Source organism: Trichechus manatus, unplaced genomic scaffold (assembly GCF_000243295.1).
Source record: "Trichechus manatus latirostris isolate Lorelei unplaced genomic scaffold, TriManLat1.0 scaffold00042, whole genome shotgun sequence".
NCBI lineage: Eukaryota > Metazoa > Chordata > Mammalia > Sirenia > Trichechidae > Trichechus > Trichechus manatus.
In genome coordinates this window covers 7,652,374-7,670,488 of record NW_004443978.1, presented here as the reverse complement: position 1 = coordinate 7,670,488, position 18,115 = coordinate 7,652,374, and the positions used below count along the sequence as shown (strand labels likewise).

General features: G+C 40.6%; 1 protein-coding gene across 1 annotated transcript in view; it reads left to right on the top strand.

Moving 5' to 3' along the window:
- The window catches only part of CFAP61 (cilia and flagella associated protein 61), a 324,874-nt gene that overhangs the window by 222,132 nt on the left and 84,627 nt on the right, over positions 1-18,115 (top strand). Inside the window, exons 22-24 of the mRNA XM_004376425.1 lie at positions 4,144-4,471; positions 5,801-5,892; positions 11,098-11,303. Coding sequence (XP_004376482.1) covers positions 4,144-4,471; positions 5,801-5,892; positions 11,098-11,303 — 626 coding nt within the window. The remainder of the gene's footprint in view (positions 1-4,143; positions 4,472-5,800; positions 5,893-11,097; positions 11,304-18,115) is intronic.

Here is an 18,115-nt window from a genome sequence, read left to right as displayed (position 1 = left end):
TGTTTTGACCATTAATAGTTAATGTAATAATTGCTATGATAAGATTTAGGTCTATCATTTTATTATTTATTTTCTGTTGTCCTCTTTATTTTTCATTCATCTGTTTCTATCTTCTTTGGATTATTAGAATATTTTTTAGTATTCCATTTCAATTTCTCTATTGACTTTTTAGCTGTATCTTATTTTAGGTTTTAGTGGTTGCTCTCTGGATTACAATATACATTAGTAATCATTCACATTCTATTTAGAGTTAATATACCTTGTCACATAAAATGTAGACATACGGCATCCACACATGTCCCTTCTCCCCACACCCTGGAAATCCTTTTTATAGTTTTCATATGTATTACATCTACACACATTGAAAAACCATTAAGACAATATTGTAATTTTTGTTTTAAATAGTCATGTATATTTTTTAAAACTTAAGAAGTAAAATAGTTTTTATATTTACCCAGATATTTTCCTTTTTCTCTCTCTCTCTCTCTCTTTCTTCTTTTATGATGGTCCAGGTTTCCCTCTGATGTAATTTCCTTTTAGAGTGAAGAGCTTTCTGTAGCATTTCTGGTATTGAAGATCTGCTGGCAACAAATTCTCTTAGTTCTCCTCTATCTGAAAATATCTTTATTTTGCCCTTATTCTTGGAGGGTATTTTCACTATATATAGAATTCTGGATTGACAGAGTGTTTTTCTTTTAGCACTTTGAAGATATCATTCCACCATCTTCTGGTATCCATGAGTTTTGATAAAAATTCTGCTGTCCTTCAAATCATTCTTCTCCTGTAGGTAATGTGTCATTTCCCCATGTTCTCTTTATCTTTGGTTTTCAGCAGTTTAATGCTTTGGGGATTCTGTGATTATTATGTCTGTAGGCATGGTTTTCATTGAATTTATCTTGTTTGGGTTCACTGAGCTTCTTGAATCTATACATTTATATCATTCACTAAATTTAGAAAGTTATTGGCCACTGTTTATTTAAATTTTTTTCTGCCCCATTCTTCTCTTTTATCCTTCTGGGACTCCTATTACTTATCTGTTAGACTTTTTGATATTGTTCCATGGGTCTTTAAGTCTCTATTCATTTGTTTCAATCTCTTCTCTCTCTCTCTCTTATTGTTTTCCAAATTGGATAATTTCTATTGATATAATTTCAAATTCACTGACTCTTTCTTCTATCATCTCTATTCTTCTATTAAGCCCATAAAGTGACTACAGGCCACCCTCATAAAAAAATCCACCAAAAAGAAATTACCCCCATGCTGATCATTGCTCCAAATTTTTGCTCCCCTACACAATCTACTTGATCTTAAATACTCATCAGAACCCTCAGGTAGTTGTTTTTTTTTGGGGGGGGGGGTGGTATTTATTTTTTGTATTTTAACCAGGGTTTATAGTTATTATCAGTGGGAAGGTTAGTCTGAGGGCAGTTATAATACTATACCAAGTATAGCTCCCAATTACAGTCACTACCTTTCCTACACAGCATTCATCACAGTCTGAAACCCTTTGCTTATCTGTGATTTGACTTCTTTGACATCTGTCTCTCTAGATTTTGAGCTCCATGCTTATCCTTTTCACCTTGATATTCTTGGTGCCTGGAAACAACAACTGTTTGTCTAAAGACATGAATGAATGGATGAGGCTTATCAGATCACTGACTTTCAGCCTTCTCCCCAGCTAACCCTGGGGAATTTTGCTCTCCCTAATCAGAACTATCCATATAAGCAGTCTTGAAATATTTATTCAGAACAACACCAATGTGCCCAGATTTTTCTACTTCATATTTTTATTCAATATGTAATGTTCAGTTGGCATTACAGAAGCACATGGGTTGTATTTAAGAGTTCTGTAACTTAGAAACATGTTCCCATTAACAATGTTAGATATGTAATTTTGTTTTCAGTCTAGTCCACAAACTCCTAGGAAGCCCCAAATGTAGCCAAAGTTGTGAATGTCTACACCAAAATGGTATAAAATAACACTACTGTAATACTAATAATCTTGAAAACCCAGTAAAACAAGAAGTAACACATTGAAACCTGTGAGAGCCAGAACTTGGCAGGATTGCCTTTTTCCGGGTCTCACAAGTTTTTCACTTTTCACAGGGTGCATTCTTACCACTTTTCTGTCACTTTCTATTAGTGGAAAATCTTTGAGTTATCTTTCTCTGACAGGTTTCTGTCTTACACAGTTTCCAGCTTTTGCAGGTCTTACTGTATACTTAATATGCTGCTTAATGAAAAGTAGGTTTAGTTAGAAAAAACATTGATTGATAGGTAAAAATAACTTTGGGAGGATGCTGAAAGGAACTTCCGGGAATTTTCAAGGTCTCAAGAGGTTGATGGCACTGTTTTTTATATGTAATTTCAATTCAGATCAAAGGGCTTTCCATATTTTTACATAGGTGTAGCAATTTTGTAACTTGTATATTAGGTTAATTTTTAGCTGAATCAAGGATGAAAGATGGGAAGGGAGAGGAGGAAGGGAAAAAATGTGGGTAGGGAGACTGAAAGATTCAAGGTCAGAGAGAGACTCAGAGAAATATATCTTTCTGTGGTTGTTGGGTAAGAGTTATAAAACAGAATTTTGAAGAGATTAGAAAAGAGGCTATCTGAGGTAGGATTAAATAATTGAGTGAATTAAGGCAGGGAGAAGGGAGACAACCAGGTTGACTCTCCCTGAGGGAGAAAAAAGGTCACAGAGATGAATATGAATCCAGTGCTGTTCAATAAAACTTTTTGTAATTATAAAAATGTTCTAGATCTGCCCTGTCCAGGATGGTAGACCCCTGGCCACTTGTAGCTATTGAGCATTTGAAATGGGCTCCTGTGACTGAGGAACTGAATTTTGAATTTTATTTAATTTTAGTTAATTTAGATTTAAAATCATATAGTCACATTTGACTGGTGACTAACATATTGGACAGTATAGAGTCAGAGGGCTCCCTGCACCAGTCATGGGTGTGTGGAAATATGGAAAGGCAGTGCCTCTAGCCCATAACAGCTGGTGGCTGTACAAAAGGGGGCAGTGAGGTAGGAAAAACAGGCATGTGGAGGAAGTGGGGAGGCAGCCATCAGTATGCTTAGGACCCTTGTCATATGTTCATTCTTTTAGCATGCTTTTAAGAAGCTGGCCAACTATATTTAGGTAAAGATAAAAATAATTGAGCTTAACTACTTCAATAACAACTAAAGACTTAAACGTAACTAACTTGAACTGTTCTAATAACTTTCAACATCACTGTGGAAGAAGATGTCCAGAAGAGCAAGAGCAGGAGAATGTACTGAAATTTGGACAGATAATAGAGGAGTGCATACAGACAACTTCTAAGTTGTATGCAGAGGAGTTTGTGGCCCCTCTGTAGCACAGTGCCTGGCATATGGCCAGTACTCCATAAATATTTATTGAATGAATGCTTATCTTATCGTACCAGGGCATGAGGCAACAAGTCAGAAGCTCAGGCCTGGGAGATACCTGAGGCTGATGGTGCTCTCATCCTCTCTGTGACATTCAGCAGGAATGGGGCAATCTGAACCTCAAAACTGGATGAGGTAACCCCAAGAATTAACACAGAGAGATCTAAGTTTCAGACACAGAAAGAGTATGCTGGGAGGAGGTCCGGTCCATTTGCCATCTAGTCGACTCTGACTCACAGCGACCCCATGTGTTCAGAGTAGAACTGTGCTCCATAGAGTTTTCCATGGCTGATTTTTTGGAAGTAGATCATGAGGTCTTACTTTTCGTTGGAGAGTTCCTCAAGGTAGACTTGAACCTCCAACCTTTCACTTAGCAGCCAAGCACACTAACAGTTTGCACCACCCAGGGACTCCACAAGGAAAAAATATTTACTCTTGTGGTAAGTGTTCCATCACTTGCCGTCCTTCTCTCTGCAGGATGTCTAGATTGAGTGATAACAAATAGTGATATCAGGTGATCTTAAGTTTCTCTTTACACCAAAAACAATCAAAATCAATCTCTCTCTGACATATACACACATGTGTACATATCCAACCTTATGACAAACTTTTAGTGGATTTTTTTTGTGCCCCAAATAAAAAAAATACCCTGGAGACTATTCACACTCTTGGGAAAGTAAAATGAAAGGTGATAACTGAGTATAATATAATTACTCATTTTTTTAGATGTTCTTCAGCTTCTGTGAAAAAAACGTGGATTATGAAACTTTTAAAGCATTCAATGATGCATGTCTTGTCTATGATGGCCGACTTGTGATTGATACCAACTTCCACACCAATGACGTAGCCATAAGAGCTGCTGGATCCCTCACCAAGTTCTCCAATAGATATTATTCCAACGAGTGGACTCACAGCAACTTCAATTCCAAAGAAATTGGCTTTCAGCTTGCAGCAGCTATGCTCAGTCTCTTTGATCCAACCCTCGAACCTGTGACTGAGCCACCAGCTGATCTTGATCGGCTCATTCCCATGTACAAGGGAGCCAAGATCCAAGGTATGTGACTAGGCCACCCTCTTCCCTAGATGAAGCCTTCAGCTGGATCTGGGTCAGTGTTTAGACCAGCCTTTCCAGTTTCTCTTTAAAGTTGGTAAGGTGGCTCTTCAGGCTCTTAGCTGAAGACAGAGGAGGGGTATCTCTTATTTTTAAGCATTTATTACGGATCTGGCGTTATTATTATGGTCCTTTGCACTTTAAGCACTTATTATGGCCCATGTCATAAAAATGGTCCCCATTTTATAGATAAGGAAATTGAGACTAGGGGAGGAGTGACAATATGTCCTGATATCTTACCCAAAACTTCCATTTACACTGTAAGTTCATAGGTAAGGAGATCATTTCAAGCAAGCCCAGGCCTTAGTCTGCTATCTGGGTGGATAAGCTGAGCCATTTGCAGATATAAAACAGTCCATTTTTATCCCCTAAGCCTGGTTGACCCCTAAAGAGATCATTTTGTGAATAACACAGTTTCTTCACTTTTCAGGGGTGTGAGAGATACCTTTAAAACTGGTGTCTTTGAATATTGTGGGCTTTCTATACTGGAAAAATGCACATATTTACCAAATTGTATGTCCACTTCAGAAGATTCATGAACCAACCACCAAAGCCATCCATAGACCTCCAGGGTATCCCTGGGTCTTAACAGAGTAAATGGAACATCAGGTACAGAGCAAAAGACGGACCTTCAGCCCTTCACTTTCTCTGCCCAACTAATTGGCCACACAGAGGTCTTCCCCTGCTTCTTACACTGGATGAAACCTCAAAAAGGTGATGCCATGGGGAAAGAAGAGAAAGGAAGGTATCAGAGATCAGAGCTAGATGAGGCTCATACTTCAGAGACAAGCTAAAAAATATCAAGAAATTGATAATGCTTTCCAAAAGCAAGAATGAAGAACTTTGTTGATTTTTCTTATAAAGCTCATTTTTTAAATATTTTGGTTACATATTGGTGGAGTGATGGGGAATAGGCAAACCATTGCAACATTTAAGACTTCTAAAGGTCTTGATCTAGCTTTGGCAGGTATAGGTTTGGGTGCCAGGAGTTAGGGGAAAATTACAGGATGCATTGGATCAGCTTGGCACATCTTCCTAGAGCATCAGTGGCTATATTACGGGGTAGAGTAGAACATTCATATCGATTTTTTTTTTAAAGAAAATCTAACCATCGCAAGGAGTTCCTTTCTAGCAGCAGTATTTTAGTGGGAAAGTTTGAGGCACACACGCCACCATAACCATCTCTCTTTGTATTATGGTAAAAATATATGGTGTGTTACCCACTTCATTGACAAGTACTTTAAAATGTGGAAAATGTGTTGTTTCCTCTAGGAGGCATTCTTCCTGGGTCTTACCATTATCTGCACATTGCCAAACCTGCTATTCCAACTCCCTTGGAGGTACAAATGGCTAAGCCTGATTTTGTAAGTATTATTCTTAAATTTAATTTTACTTTAAAATGTAGCACTTTGTTTACAGGAGGGTGAAGTTCTTTATTCAGAGTCTTCAGTGTAATGTGTTGGGTTCATGCATCAGGAAGCCATTTTGGTAGCCAGCCTCCAAGATGGCCTGTAATGATTCTCTCCCCCGGGATTCATATCTTTGTGTTGTCCCTCCCCCAGTGAATAGTGCTGACCTGTGTAGCCAACAGGATATTGCAGAACAACAGTGTGGCCTCCAAGACTAGGTCATGAAAGATATTGCAGCTCCCAACTTTCTTCCTCTTGGATCACTTGCTGCCAAGGTCTGAGGTCACTCAAGCAGCTCTTTGGAGAAACCTATGTGGTAAGGAATTGAGACTTCCTGGAAACAGCCATTATCAATTTGCCAGTCATGTGTGTGAGCCACCTTGAAAGTGGATCCTCTAGCCCCGTCAACCCTTCAGATGGTTACAACCCCAGCAAACGTCATGACTGCAAATTTATGAGAGACCTTGAGCCAGATCTCTGCATCTAAGCCTATCCCAATTCCTGACCCCCAGAGTCTGTTAGATTATAAAAGTTTGTTGTTTTAAGCCACTAAATTTTGAGGTAATTTGTGATACATCAACAGATAACTAAAATAGCCACCTTTGTATCAGTGCAGCAGGTAAACAGTTTAGGGTCTGAAATGGCCATCCAGACCCTACTATTTTCTTGCTCTCTCTGAATTTCACCAAAAGGGCCATCCTGGAAAAGCAGAAATATGGGGGTGGGACTTCACCTGGATTAAAGGCAGTTGGAGAGTTCTTCAAGTAAGACTCCTCGAGAGACAATCCCAAACTGGTCTTTGTTATCAACTAGGGTTTTCCTTTCTGATGGGTCATGTTTGCTTTTTAGTCAGTGACCCCTGGATATTTTTGAAGGTCAACGATGTGACCTACTTAAAATAAAAACATTTCCTAGGTCTCCTTGAAGATAGCATTGGCCATGTAGCATGCCCTGACCAATGATATATAAACAGAAGTTGTTGGATGAGGTTCCAAGGAGATTACTTCAAAGGGAGCAGATTCAAAGTGGCACAGGCTATTGACTCCTCATCCTTCTCCCTCTGAAAATCTGAATCCCAGCTCTTCCATTTAGTCCCCATGTAACCTTGAACAAGTTATTTAACTTTTCTGTGCTTCTGGGATTATTAGGGATGATACGTAAAGTAGCACAGCCGGACGCAAAACAGGTGGCCAGTCAATGGTGGGTGGTGTTGTGGTTAATCATAGTTCCAGATAAATAACGAAACCTGCTTCTTCCAAGGAAAAGACACCTTAGGTCTTTTCCAGATCCTTTCAGGCACCCTGTACACATGGTTTTAACAAAGAAAACCACAGGATCATAGTGAATGATGTTTCGGTACCTATTGATGCGTAATAAAACTTAGTGGCATAAATAACCACTTGATTCTGCTCAAGAAATTCAGACAGGGCACCCTTGCAGTACAGCTTGTCTGTGCTCCATGATGTCAAGAACCTCAGCTGGGAAGACGAGAAGGCTAGGCGTGACTCAGTGGTCTGGATTGAAGACTTGTTTACTCCTATATACAGCACCTGGGCTGGGATGACTCAAAGACAGGGAGTGGTGACCAGAACATCCATACCTCGGCTCTCCGTGTGGCCTGGGCTTCCTCACAGCATGGTGGCCTCAGAGTAGCCAGACTTCTTACACAACAACTCTGGGCTCTGAGCCCAAGTGTTCTCACTGGCCTTTTCTTTTATGACCCAGCCTAGAAGTCACACCGTGTCAATGCCTCCACCTTCTATTTGTTGGAGCAGTTACAGTTTGCTGAAATTCAAGAGGAGGGGACATAGAGCCCCTATCTCAATGGGAAGAGTATCAAGGTCAATGGGAGCTGTCAAGGTCATATTATAAAAGAGTACGTGGATGGGGGATATTGTCACCATCTTTGGAAAAAACAGTCTGCCACTAATGAGGTGGGGCATTAAGTGCTTCACCTCGGCGGCCTGTAAAGTCAAACAAGATAAAGCTCAGATGATGTGCTGAGAGGCTGAGTGCTTTCATCATCACAGATAAATAACCTGAGCTTAATATGGAGAAGAGCTAGAAAATATTGAGTTTGATTTCAGGCAGAACCAGATGCTTCAAGGTCACTGTATGATCTCATACTTGCAGTGTCATTTGTTTAGGAACCACTCACTGGCTCTCTCTGTGAACAAAGTCAGAGGTGGAGCCAAAAGGGATGCTTTGGATAATGAGAGTTTTAATAAGAATGCAACTTGAATAGATTCTTTGGCTGGTGCTATGACAGTATTTGAACAGGACCCTGACTTTTAATTAAGCATTTTGCAGGTGGGCCTCCTTTTTAATTATACATAAGATCTAAACAGATTTTTTACATTTTATTTTTCAAGGAAAAATTGTTCCATGGCAATCTTTGGGGTTGGAATTAATTTGATTATGTAAAATTGTTGCCAAAATACTCAGGCCAAAAACAAAAACCAAACCCACTGCTGTCGAGTTGATTTTTGACTCATAGCGACCCCATAGGGTTTCCGAGGCTGTAAATCTCTGCGGAAGCAGACTGCCACGTCTTTCTCCCACGGAGCTGCTGGTGGTTTTTAACTGCCCACCTTTTGGTTAGCAGTCCATCGCTTTATCACCTAAATATAGCCAGTTGATCAAGAATAGAGACCATCGAATAAAATTCTGCTAGAAAAACTAAATTACTGTTTTACTATAAATGTAGCACAGATGAATGTTTAAGTAAGAAGACACTTCAGTGATTCATGATCTCTTTGAGAAGTAACCTGACAAAAGGAAGAAAGGGGACCCCAGATAGCCTACATAATAAACTAATTTACAGATTCCAGTCCACATGCTTTGTTGGCTTACATGCCGTGGAATAAAGAAATTTGTCACAACAAATTCTGCCTTGGATGCCATTAAATATAAAATTGCACGTTCGTCATGAGGACTGGGAACTTGATGTCGTGAACACCAAATCTGGTTAATCCTGTGGCTTCCACTTGGCATGAATTCCAGAGCCATTTTCCAACCTTTGTCAAAAGCATAAAGGAACTCATAGAATAGCTGTATTCAGAAAAACAAAACCCAGAACCAGTTACTCTATCAAAATCTGAAATCCAAGATCCAAATTTCCTAACGATTTCTTTATATGATTAAAGTACAGGAAGACACTATCCATCCCACAGAATTGGAACATGTGTCAAATGGTCCTAGTTACCCCAGAATCTCTTATGGGGTGGCGGGATCTTAAGTCATCATTTAAAAAAAACTAGTAGTGGCAAGAAGCAAAGGGTGATTGAATGATCAGATAAGATCAGACACCCTGCAGTGGCTCAGGCTTGGCTGTCCTCTTCTCCCGACAAGCCCACCCTTCCAGGTGAGACCCTCCCAGGATCTGCCTCCCTTCCCTCCCTCCCTCCCTCCTTCCTTCCTTTTTTCCTTCTTTCCTCCCCCTTCCTTTCTCTGGTTTCCATTTCATTTCTCTCTCTCTCATCAAGAGACTGCTGCTTGCCGTAGCGCAGCCAGCATGTTTAACAATAAATTGTTCTCATTTTAGAAGTTATAGATATTCACTGCTAAAAATTAGAAACTACACAGTCAGATGAATAAAAGGCAAACAATGAAAACGACTCCTTGTCCCAACCACACACAATGATCATGAATATTTTGTTAAAATGTTGATACCAAAAGGAAAAAAAAATGGAATAATACTGTGCATTTTTATAAACTACTTTTATCATATTGAATTCATTGTGAATATATTTCTCAGTTATGAAATATATTTTACCAATAATTATTACTGGATACATTTCATTCCATTATGTGGGTGTACCATTGTTTTGTTACATAATGCCTTACTGTGAGTTTTTTTTTTAAGCACTTTGCTTCAAGGTTGATTTCCTCTCTGTATCCATCTGATTCCATGAATGATGGACTCTTGAGGTGCTGTCCCTGATGGCTTTCCTAACTGGATTTATCCTCTCCCCACTCCCAAATACCCAGTTTCTCACACATACTTGCGATTGACTCAAGATTTACCCGACTGTGTCCTGTATATCTCACCTTGGGCCTTGCCAGTGTGCTGATTCCTCCTCAGGGGCCTTTGGCCATGTGATGCCCAAACACCCACCAGTTGCCTCAAATTATTTAAAAATTCAGCTAAACTATGTGTCCTTGCTTAGACAAAAATCCCCAGGTGATTTCTAGGACTAAATAAATGTTGGGGATCAGTGCAGTCCAACCTGCCTTGGATTTCTAAATGCCAATTCAAGTTCAGAGTAAACACTTAAATCTAAATGCATTACCATGTACTCAGTTCAGAGTCTAAGTGTTTATAGTGAGGGTTCAAACAACAGCAACAACACCCATGCTTGTCCACCAAAGGTTCCCAGCTTGATTGCCTGAGCCAGAGAGGAGCATGTCTGCTGGGTGGTGGCCAGCAGGGGCTGGCCCTGGAAAAGGATGGTGATGAGGATTACGGCAGCATCTTTCCTTGTCATCTGGGTTCACTTGGCAGTTCTAGCCAGTGTTCCTAAGGGCATAAAGCCAGGAATCTACACCCTTGACAAGTTACAACCTAAAAAGTCACCTGCAAGCCATGTAGGTACATTTCCCCTAGACTTAAGCCTTCTACCTGGAAGCAGACCTCACCAAATACCCAAGCCTCCCCAAGCCCAGCAACCAGGAATTCACTTATGTTACTTATTTCTCTTATTTAGGTAATCTTTAAAATGACTAAAATTATTTCTGATCACTTTTGACTAGGAAGTTTTTCTCAGAAAAGATGCTGTGACAAACTAAGAAAATGAACAGTCTTTGAACACCTGACAGAAGAGCATACACCTAGGCTGTGCATTAGCTGTGTGAGGTATTGAGTAATAGAGGATGTGTCTGGCTGTAACCTAGCAACTAATTTAGAAGCATGGAACAGCGTAATCACAGTTTAAAATATTCTGAGGAACGTTTAATCATGAAGTAAGTCTGTGGTTTCTGACACAGTGTTATCTTCTGTTGAGATTAGTCAATCTCCATTATTGCTATTCGTAATAAGTAATAAGATACAACCTATCTGTTAGATTTGAAAAATAAATCGCTATGATAAAGTTCTTAAAGTCCAGAAATGTTTCTAATGTTGTTTTTCTGATTCCTACTCCCTCCCGCACCCCAAAACAGGGCTTAGAAATAGTTACAGGTAATGCAAAAAATGGGAATTACTTCAGAATTCATATTAACAAGTACAAGATGGTAGAAACCATCACCTGCCTTTCTAAGGAAACTTTCCCTGCCTCCAACTACGTCCGCTTGTTTGGCCAGCATGAGCAAGTCCTCAACAACCTGTGTGCTCGGTACGAGGATGAACTGATCACAGATCTCTATAGGTAAGCTGGATATTACATCTCACAAAGGGGAAATGTGTGTCTTTTGAATGAGGGACTCGTTTTGTTAGGCTCTGGGGAGCAAAACAGGAATCCATGGGGAGAAGCTAGAGTGGCAGAGATTTCATTCTAATATAAGAAAGAATACCTGACCACTAGCATAGGCCCAGAGTGAAGGGTTGTGTGGGAAGTGCATGCACTCTGGATACATCTACGCGCGCAGCCTCCATGACCACACACCGGCCTGGATAAGATGAATATTCAAGTCCGTTTTGAGATGGGGCTGCTAAAAGCAATGGTCAGAAATTTAAGAGGTAGATTTTGGAGCAGGATATGGAAGAATCGGATCTTGCTGGGAACTCTATAACCACAGGACAGACTGTGATCTCAGCAGGGGCGGAGGGCAGGGGGACAGCTGTTTGTCTAAGATATGGTTTTGGGAATTCCTACACTGGGAGGTTGGTTAGGGTGGATGATCTAGATCCAGAAAAGTCATGGGGATTTCTCTCTATTTACAAAACAAGATGATGGCAGAGCCAGTACCAGATATAGATGTAGGATGTAAATTATGGAATTCCAGGGTCATTGTTGCCCATAGGAGTGGTTGCTAGGATCAGAGTGACTCTCTCTTGCCACACTTTATGAAAAATTTTAAATTATATAATATATCATACAAACAAAAAAGTGTATAAGATGTGTGAATACCCTGAAGGATAATAGTGGAAGTCTATGTACCCAACACCTACCTTAAAAAATAAATTCTTACCTCAGGACCTTAGAAGCCTTTCTCCAGCCACAGCCCCCTCTCTCTCCCTGGAGGTAATCAGTATCCTGAAGTTTGGGTTAATTACTCCTTTATTTTCCAGAAAGTAGGAATCAGCAAACTTTTTCTATAAAGGACCGTATAGTGAATATTTTCAGCTTTGTGGGCCATATTGTCTTTGTCGCAACTGCTCAATCAGCCATTGTAGCACTAAAGCGCCATAGACAGTAGGTAAACAAATAGATGTGACTGTGTTCCCATAAAGCTTTATTTACCAAAACAGTCAGCAGGCCAGATTTGGTCCACAGGCCGTAATTTGCCAGTCCCTATTTTAAAGTTTTACCACCTATATATGAATTTCTAAACAACATATTCGTTTTCCTACTTTTGAATGGATACTGTGACTTATAGAAATGGTCAGCATTTTGTTTAGCATCATGTTTGTGAAAACACCCACGCTGATGTGTGCAGCTGCAGTTCATTTGTTTACCCTGCTGCATAGTATTCCATTATAAGACTGTGCCACAATTCATTCATCTATTTTCCTATTGACTGATGTTTAGATTGTTTCCAGTTTGAGGCCATTACAAACAATATTGTGAACATTGGGAACATACTCATGTGCAAGAATTTCTTTAGGGAATCCTAGCACTGGAACTGCTGGGTCACAGGGCATGCCCATCTTTGACTTTCCTACCGTGGTGCCAAAGGGTTTCCCAACACAGCTGCATCTATTGAAGCTCCCTCATCTGGGAAGGAGAGCACCTCTTACTCCACAGCCCTGTCGAACCGTGGTACTGTTAGACTTTAAAAGTTTGGCCAGTTCTGTGGGTGTGAAAAGGAATCTTCTTGATGTTTGAGTTTGCCTTTTCCTGACCAGTAATGCGTTGCATGTCTTTTCATTCACTCATGGGTCGTTTGTGTTAGTTTTCTGAGAAATGCCTGTTGATGACATTTGTCCATTTTTCTTTTGGGCTGTCTTTTTCTTATTAATTCACACTAGTTATTTATAGACTCAGAATATTAAACTTGGTCATATGTTTTTAATGTATCTTCTCCCACTTTGTGGCTTGTCTTTTCACTTTCTTTATGGTGTTAACAGACATTCTTAATTTTAGTCTGTTCATCCTTTTCAAGGATGTCTTGGGCATTTTTATAACTCTTTCTCTTCCAGTAAGTTTTATAACCAACTTGTTAAGCCCTGTGAAAAGCCTCATTGGATTTTATAGGAAGTGCATTAAATCTTAGACCAATTTGGTGAAAACTGATATCTTTGACACTGAGTCCAATATAATAATACAGTCGTCCCTCAGTATCCTTGGGAGATTGGTTCCAGGACTCCCTGAGGTACCAAAATCTGAGGATGCAAGTCCCTTATATAAAATGGCATAGTATTTGCATATAACCTATGCATATCGTTCCATATACTTTAAATCATATCTTGATTACTTATAATATCTAATACAATGTAAATGCTATGTTGTTGTACTGTATTGTTTAGGGAATAATGACAGGAAAAAATGTCGTTTTTTTTTCCGAATATTTTCAATTCACGGTTGAATCTGCTGATGTGGAACCCTTGGATACGGAAGGCTGAGAGTATAGTATATATCTCAGTTTATTTAGGCCTTCTTTAATGTCTTTCAATAAAGATTTATAGTTTTCTCCATAAGTGGCTTGTACCATTTTGTTTGATAATGATCCAAGGTACTTTACATTTTTATTACTGTTGTAAATTTCATTTTCTTATCGATTGCTGCTGGTGTATAGCAATACACTAACTTTTGTATGACTTTGTACCCAGCAAGTTTGCTAAATTTCTACACCTGTTCTAATAATTTATCTGTAGATTCTTTTAGATTTTCCGTATAGAAAATCGTATCATCTGCAAATAATGACAGTTTCAATCTTTATAACGTTCGTTTCTTTTTTCTGTCTTACTACACTGACTAAGATTTCCAGTAAAAGATAGGAGTAGTGAGGGATGTGGAGCCCTGGTGGCACAGTGGTTAAGAGATCAGCTGCTAACCAAAAGGTCAGCAGTTCAAATCCACTAGCCACTCCTTGGAAACCCTATAGGGCAGTTCTGCTCTGTCCTATAGGGTCACTATGAGTCAGAATCGACTTGATGGCAACTGGTAGTGAGGGATGGCATCCTTGCCTCACTCCTCATCTTAAAGGGAATGTGTTCAACATTAAGTGCCATAGATATTTCTGTAGATACCCTTTATTAGGTTAAGAAAGTTCCTTTCCATTACTGGTTTGTTAAGTATTTTTATCATGAATGGATTTTTAATTTTTATTTCAGAAAGTTTACTTAGTTTCTGAAACCTTTTATGTATGAAATATCTTCTTTATTCTTTCCATTTTAAACTATATTTTGGTGAAGTATCAAATTCTTTAACTATGGACCTTTCATCCTCAAATCTCTGTAGTCTTGACTCCAATATTTATCTTAAATAAAAGTACAGATATTAGAAAAGGAATTAGTTTTCTCTTTAGCTAGTACTGAGGATTTTATCATCGCTGTCAGCCTTACTGAAAATATTTGAGTTGGAGAAGAAATCAGTTCTTAAAGAAAAATTTACTTGATAGTGAACGATGTGCTAAGAATCCTCTTTGTGGCAAAAAAAAAAAGTTTTTAGTTTGACCAAATTCAGAAGTTCTCTAGTTGCTTTGTTTTTCCCTGAGATGAAGGTGGTGTTGAAACAGATGTGGCGAGTGTGGGAACACTGGCCAGTGCACGGCTGTTAACTGATGGCAGTAATGATTTTAGAAGTTAATTGGATTTACTAGGAGTGAATATTTGGGATGGCAGAATGGGATGGTGCTGGATATTAGGACATGCCGAACCGCATCTGTAATAAAGAAGTAAGGGGAAGGGGAGATAGCAGCTGATCACCAAAGGGGTTACCGATGATTTTTAAGTGCAGGACTGAGGGTCGCCCCACACCTGGACATTCACTCCCAAGGATGTGTGCATTTGTGTGAGCGTGCCTGTGCGTGCATGAGTGTGTTTGCGGATGTGTTTACATGTGTGTGTTTGCATGAGTGTGTTTTCTTGTGTGCGTGTGCGTATTAGTGTGTTCATGGAGCCGCAGCCACGTTCTTTCGAGTGCCGCCGAGTACTGCCAGGTCCCGGTGCTGGTTCTTGGCCCAGCGTTGCTTGCCCTGTCTGTTGTTGTCAGGCAGGCTGGCAAGACTTATTCCAAGCAGGGCGAATGGTTTAGCTGACTTTGGCTGCAATATGATTAGCAATTGTTTTCCTGACCTTGGCAGCACCAGCAACCTCTTGTGTTCAAATCGGGGCGCTTTTCCTTAGCCTGCCATCCACTGCATCTGGAGGCCTCTGGCTCGATGCTGTCAACCAGCCGCTCAGTTGTTTTGCAAGTCAGGCATGATTTCAAGATAAAGTTCCCCTCCAGGCTCACAGAAGCCCTCTGTATCCTTTCTCTCACTTTCCATAATTTATCCTCACTCCGTCACGGCCCAGAGCAGGGCGGGCACTGGCTGTGCCAGTGGGAGCGGTGACAGCCATGGGGTGTCAGATGTTGCTGTGGCTGCCTGTGGAGGGGTTCGCGTGGAGCCATATGGGGAGCGAGAGGTGGTGGCCAAGCAGTCAGTCACCGAGATCCGCAGGCAAGCAGCTGTCACAGGATGGCGGTGCAGCTACGGGTCTGGGGCCGAGTCTGGCGTGGGCTCCGTCTGTGTTTTATTCTTTCTTTTCACCTTGGAGTGCCAGTACAAACCGTTGGCGCTGAAAGGGGAGAGAACTGATTCACCACTGGTGACAGTGTGTGTGTGTGTGTGTATGTGAGAGAGAGAGAGATTTGCCACTTTAGAAAAAGAATAGAGCCAATTTTTATCATTTGTTCCTTTCAGATATAACCAGCATTTAAAGTCACATAACAGATATGTTAATAAAATTTCCATCTTCCCATCTTCCCTTTAAGAGTGTCCCACAGGTGTCACACGTGCAGGCACACACACGTGCTTTCACACACACGTGCAGAAACACACTCTTGCAAATGCCTGCACCCACACACACCTATCACAACCTTTGCAATTCCCCTTGCCTACTAAGTCCTTGCCACCCTCGGGAATGAGCAGCACCTTCCGCCCTGCTGATACTGCGCCTCCCTTCAGGACCCTGGGAGACAGGAACTTCAGCGAGGGGCCAGGAAGTCAGAAAATGGGAACTTGGATGAAGAGGACAGGGAGGCCCAGGCAGCCGGCAGAGATGGCACCTGTCAGGATGTTAACAAGTCTCATCCACGTCTTCTCTGCTTTCTTATCTCTGCCTCAGTTTCTTTTACCCCCACTTACCAGTGATCCTGAAAAGAAAAGTTCTGGCCTACCGAATCTCCCCCTTTAGCCTTAATTAACAGTCTGTAGCACCCTTAATCCTCACGACTTGAATAGGTCTTGCCCCAGTGTCTTTGTATGAGCCCATCAGATACCCATAAACCTTGATTAAATCACCTTTTTTCACATCTTAATGTGCTCGGCTCTCAAAGACTGTCCTCCGAGCACCGCTATCCTCCTCCACATTTTCCCAAACACTCAAATGGCCTATTTTTAGTGGATAAGTGCTGCCCTGCACAATATTCTAATGGGATGCAGCAGGCCCTTTAGAAGTCTGCCGTTACCTGGTAGAATGCTAAAGCTCCAGAAGTTAGTCCCTCAGGAAAGCAAGCCTGTGCTATCTCTGTTCTTGGGGCTGCAGACAGGGCCCTGGCAGCCCACACGTTTTCTCCTGATTCAGTTATTACGTCAAGTTGGAGTCGTTGAATCACAAGTTGAACATTTTCTGTCCCTCTGTAATCATCGGCCTCGTGCTGTGTCCAGTAGTGAATTGCACATTAAATTCCAGGTGCTCATTTTTCCAGACGGATCAAAATCTTCTTGAAATACGACTGACTGCCCACCCCAACTTCTCAGTTTCTTTGTGCGTATCTAAAAGTTGTTGGATAATATTTCTCCCCATCCCTCTTATCCCTCACAGGTTTCTCTGTCGGCCGTTGGCCCAGCCACTGGCCTGTCTTTCTGTAGACTCTTTAATGCGTGCTTGCTCGTGTGTTTTCATTTCAGATAGCACTAGTTCTGTTGGGTAGCCTTATAAAGAAGCCTTTCTCAAATTATCTGCACGTGTGCCTTCAGCCAAAGATTATGGTGTAAAAAGGAAAAAAAACCTCACCCATTTACAGAGTTGTAAAGGACTTTTAAAAAATAATTAACACCCGAATAGCTGCATAAACTATAGAGTTTTTTCTTTTTTTTTTTATCTCTTGTTATCCAGTGTGTTCCAATGAAACCAAACCAAACCGTTGGCTGTCAAGTCAACTCCAACTCATAGCAATGCCATAGGACAGAATAGAACTGCTCCATAGTTTCCAAGGCTGTAATCTTTACAGAAGCAGGTTGACAGGTCTTTCTCCTGCATGTTTCAATAATTTGTCTCATTTGTCATGAGAATATCATTTGGTATATTCTATTAGTAGGTATCAGAAAGGCCTGGATTGATTTGTTCTATAGTTTTGAGGTATCAGGAAGGTAGAGATTCTTATTTCAAGTACCTCAATCTCATTAGTGTTAGTAAGAATCTTTGCCTTGAGGCTAGCGCGCATGAATGAATGAAAGAAAAATGAGTATTTCTCCCAACAGCCAAGGTTCCTTGAAGTGTTAGAGGCTTTTTAAAATGAGAATATAAGGTATGAACAAGCAAATTCGGTACCAGTGCACTTCACATGCGGGGAAGGAACCGTGTGTATTAAGTGATTGCTCTTCTCCAGCGTCCCCCCAGCCACCTTGTTCAGTGTTAACTCTCTTTGTCCTTAGGTCAGCCCTTCCAAGTGGCATTACTATCTCCCCAAACAGAAGACTGTGTCAGCATTCTCTCTACTGTTAAGAAAACTAGTGCTTTTGTTATTTGAAAGGGAATGTTTATGTTGTAATCGTATATTAATACTCGGGGAGATGATTTCAGTGCAGAGATGGCCCTGCATTCCAGAAGAAAATCTGTTGGAAAATGTTGGAATGTAAACTTTGAAAA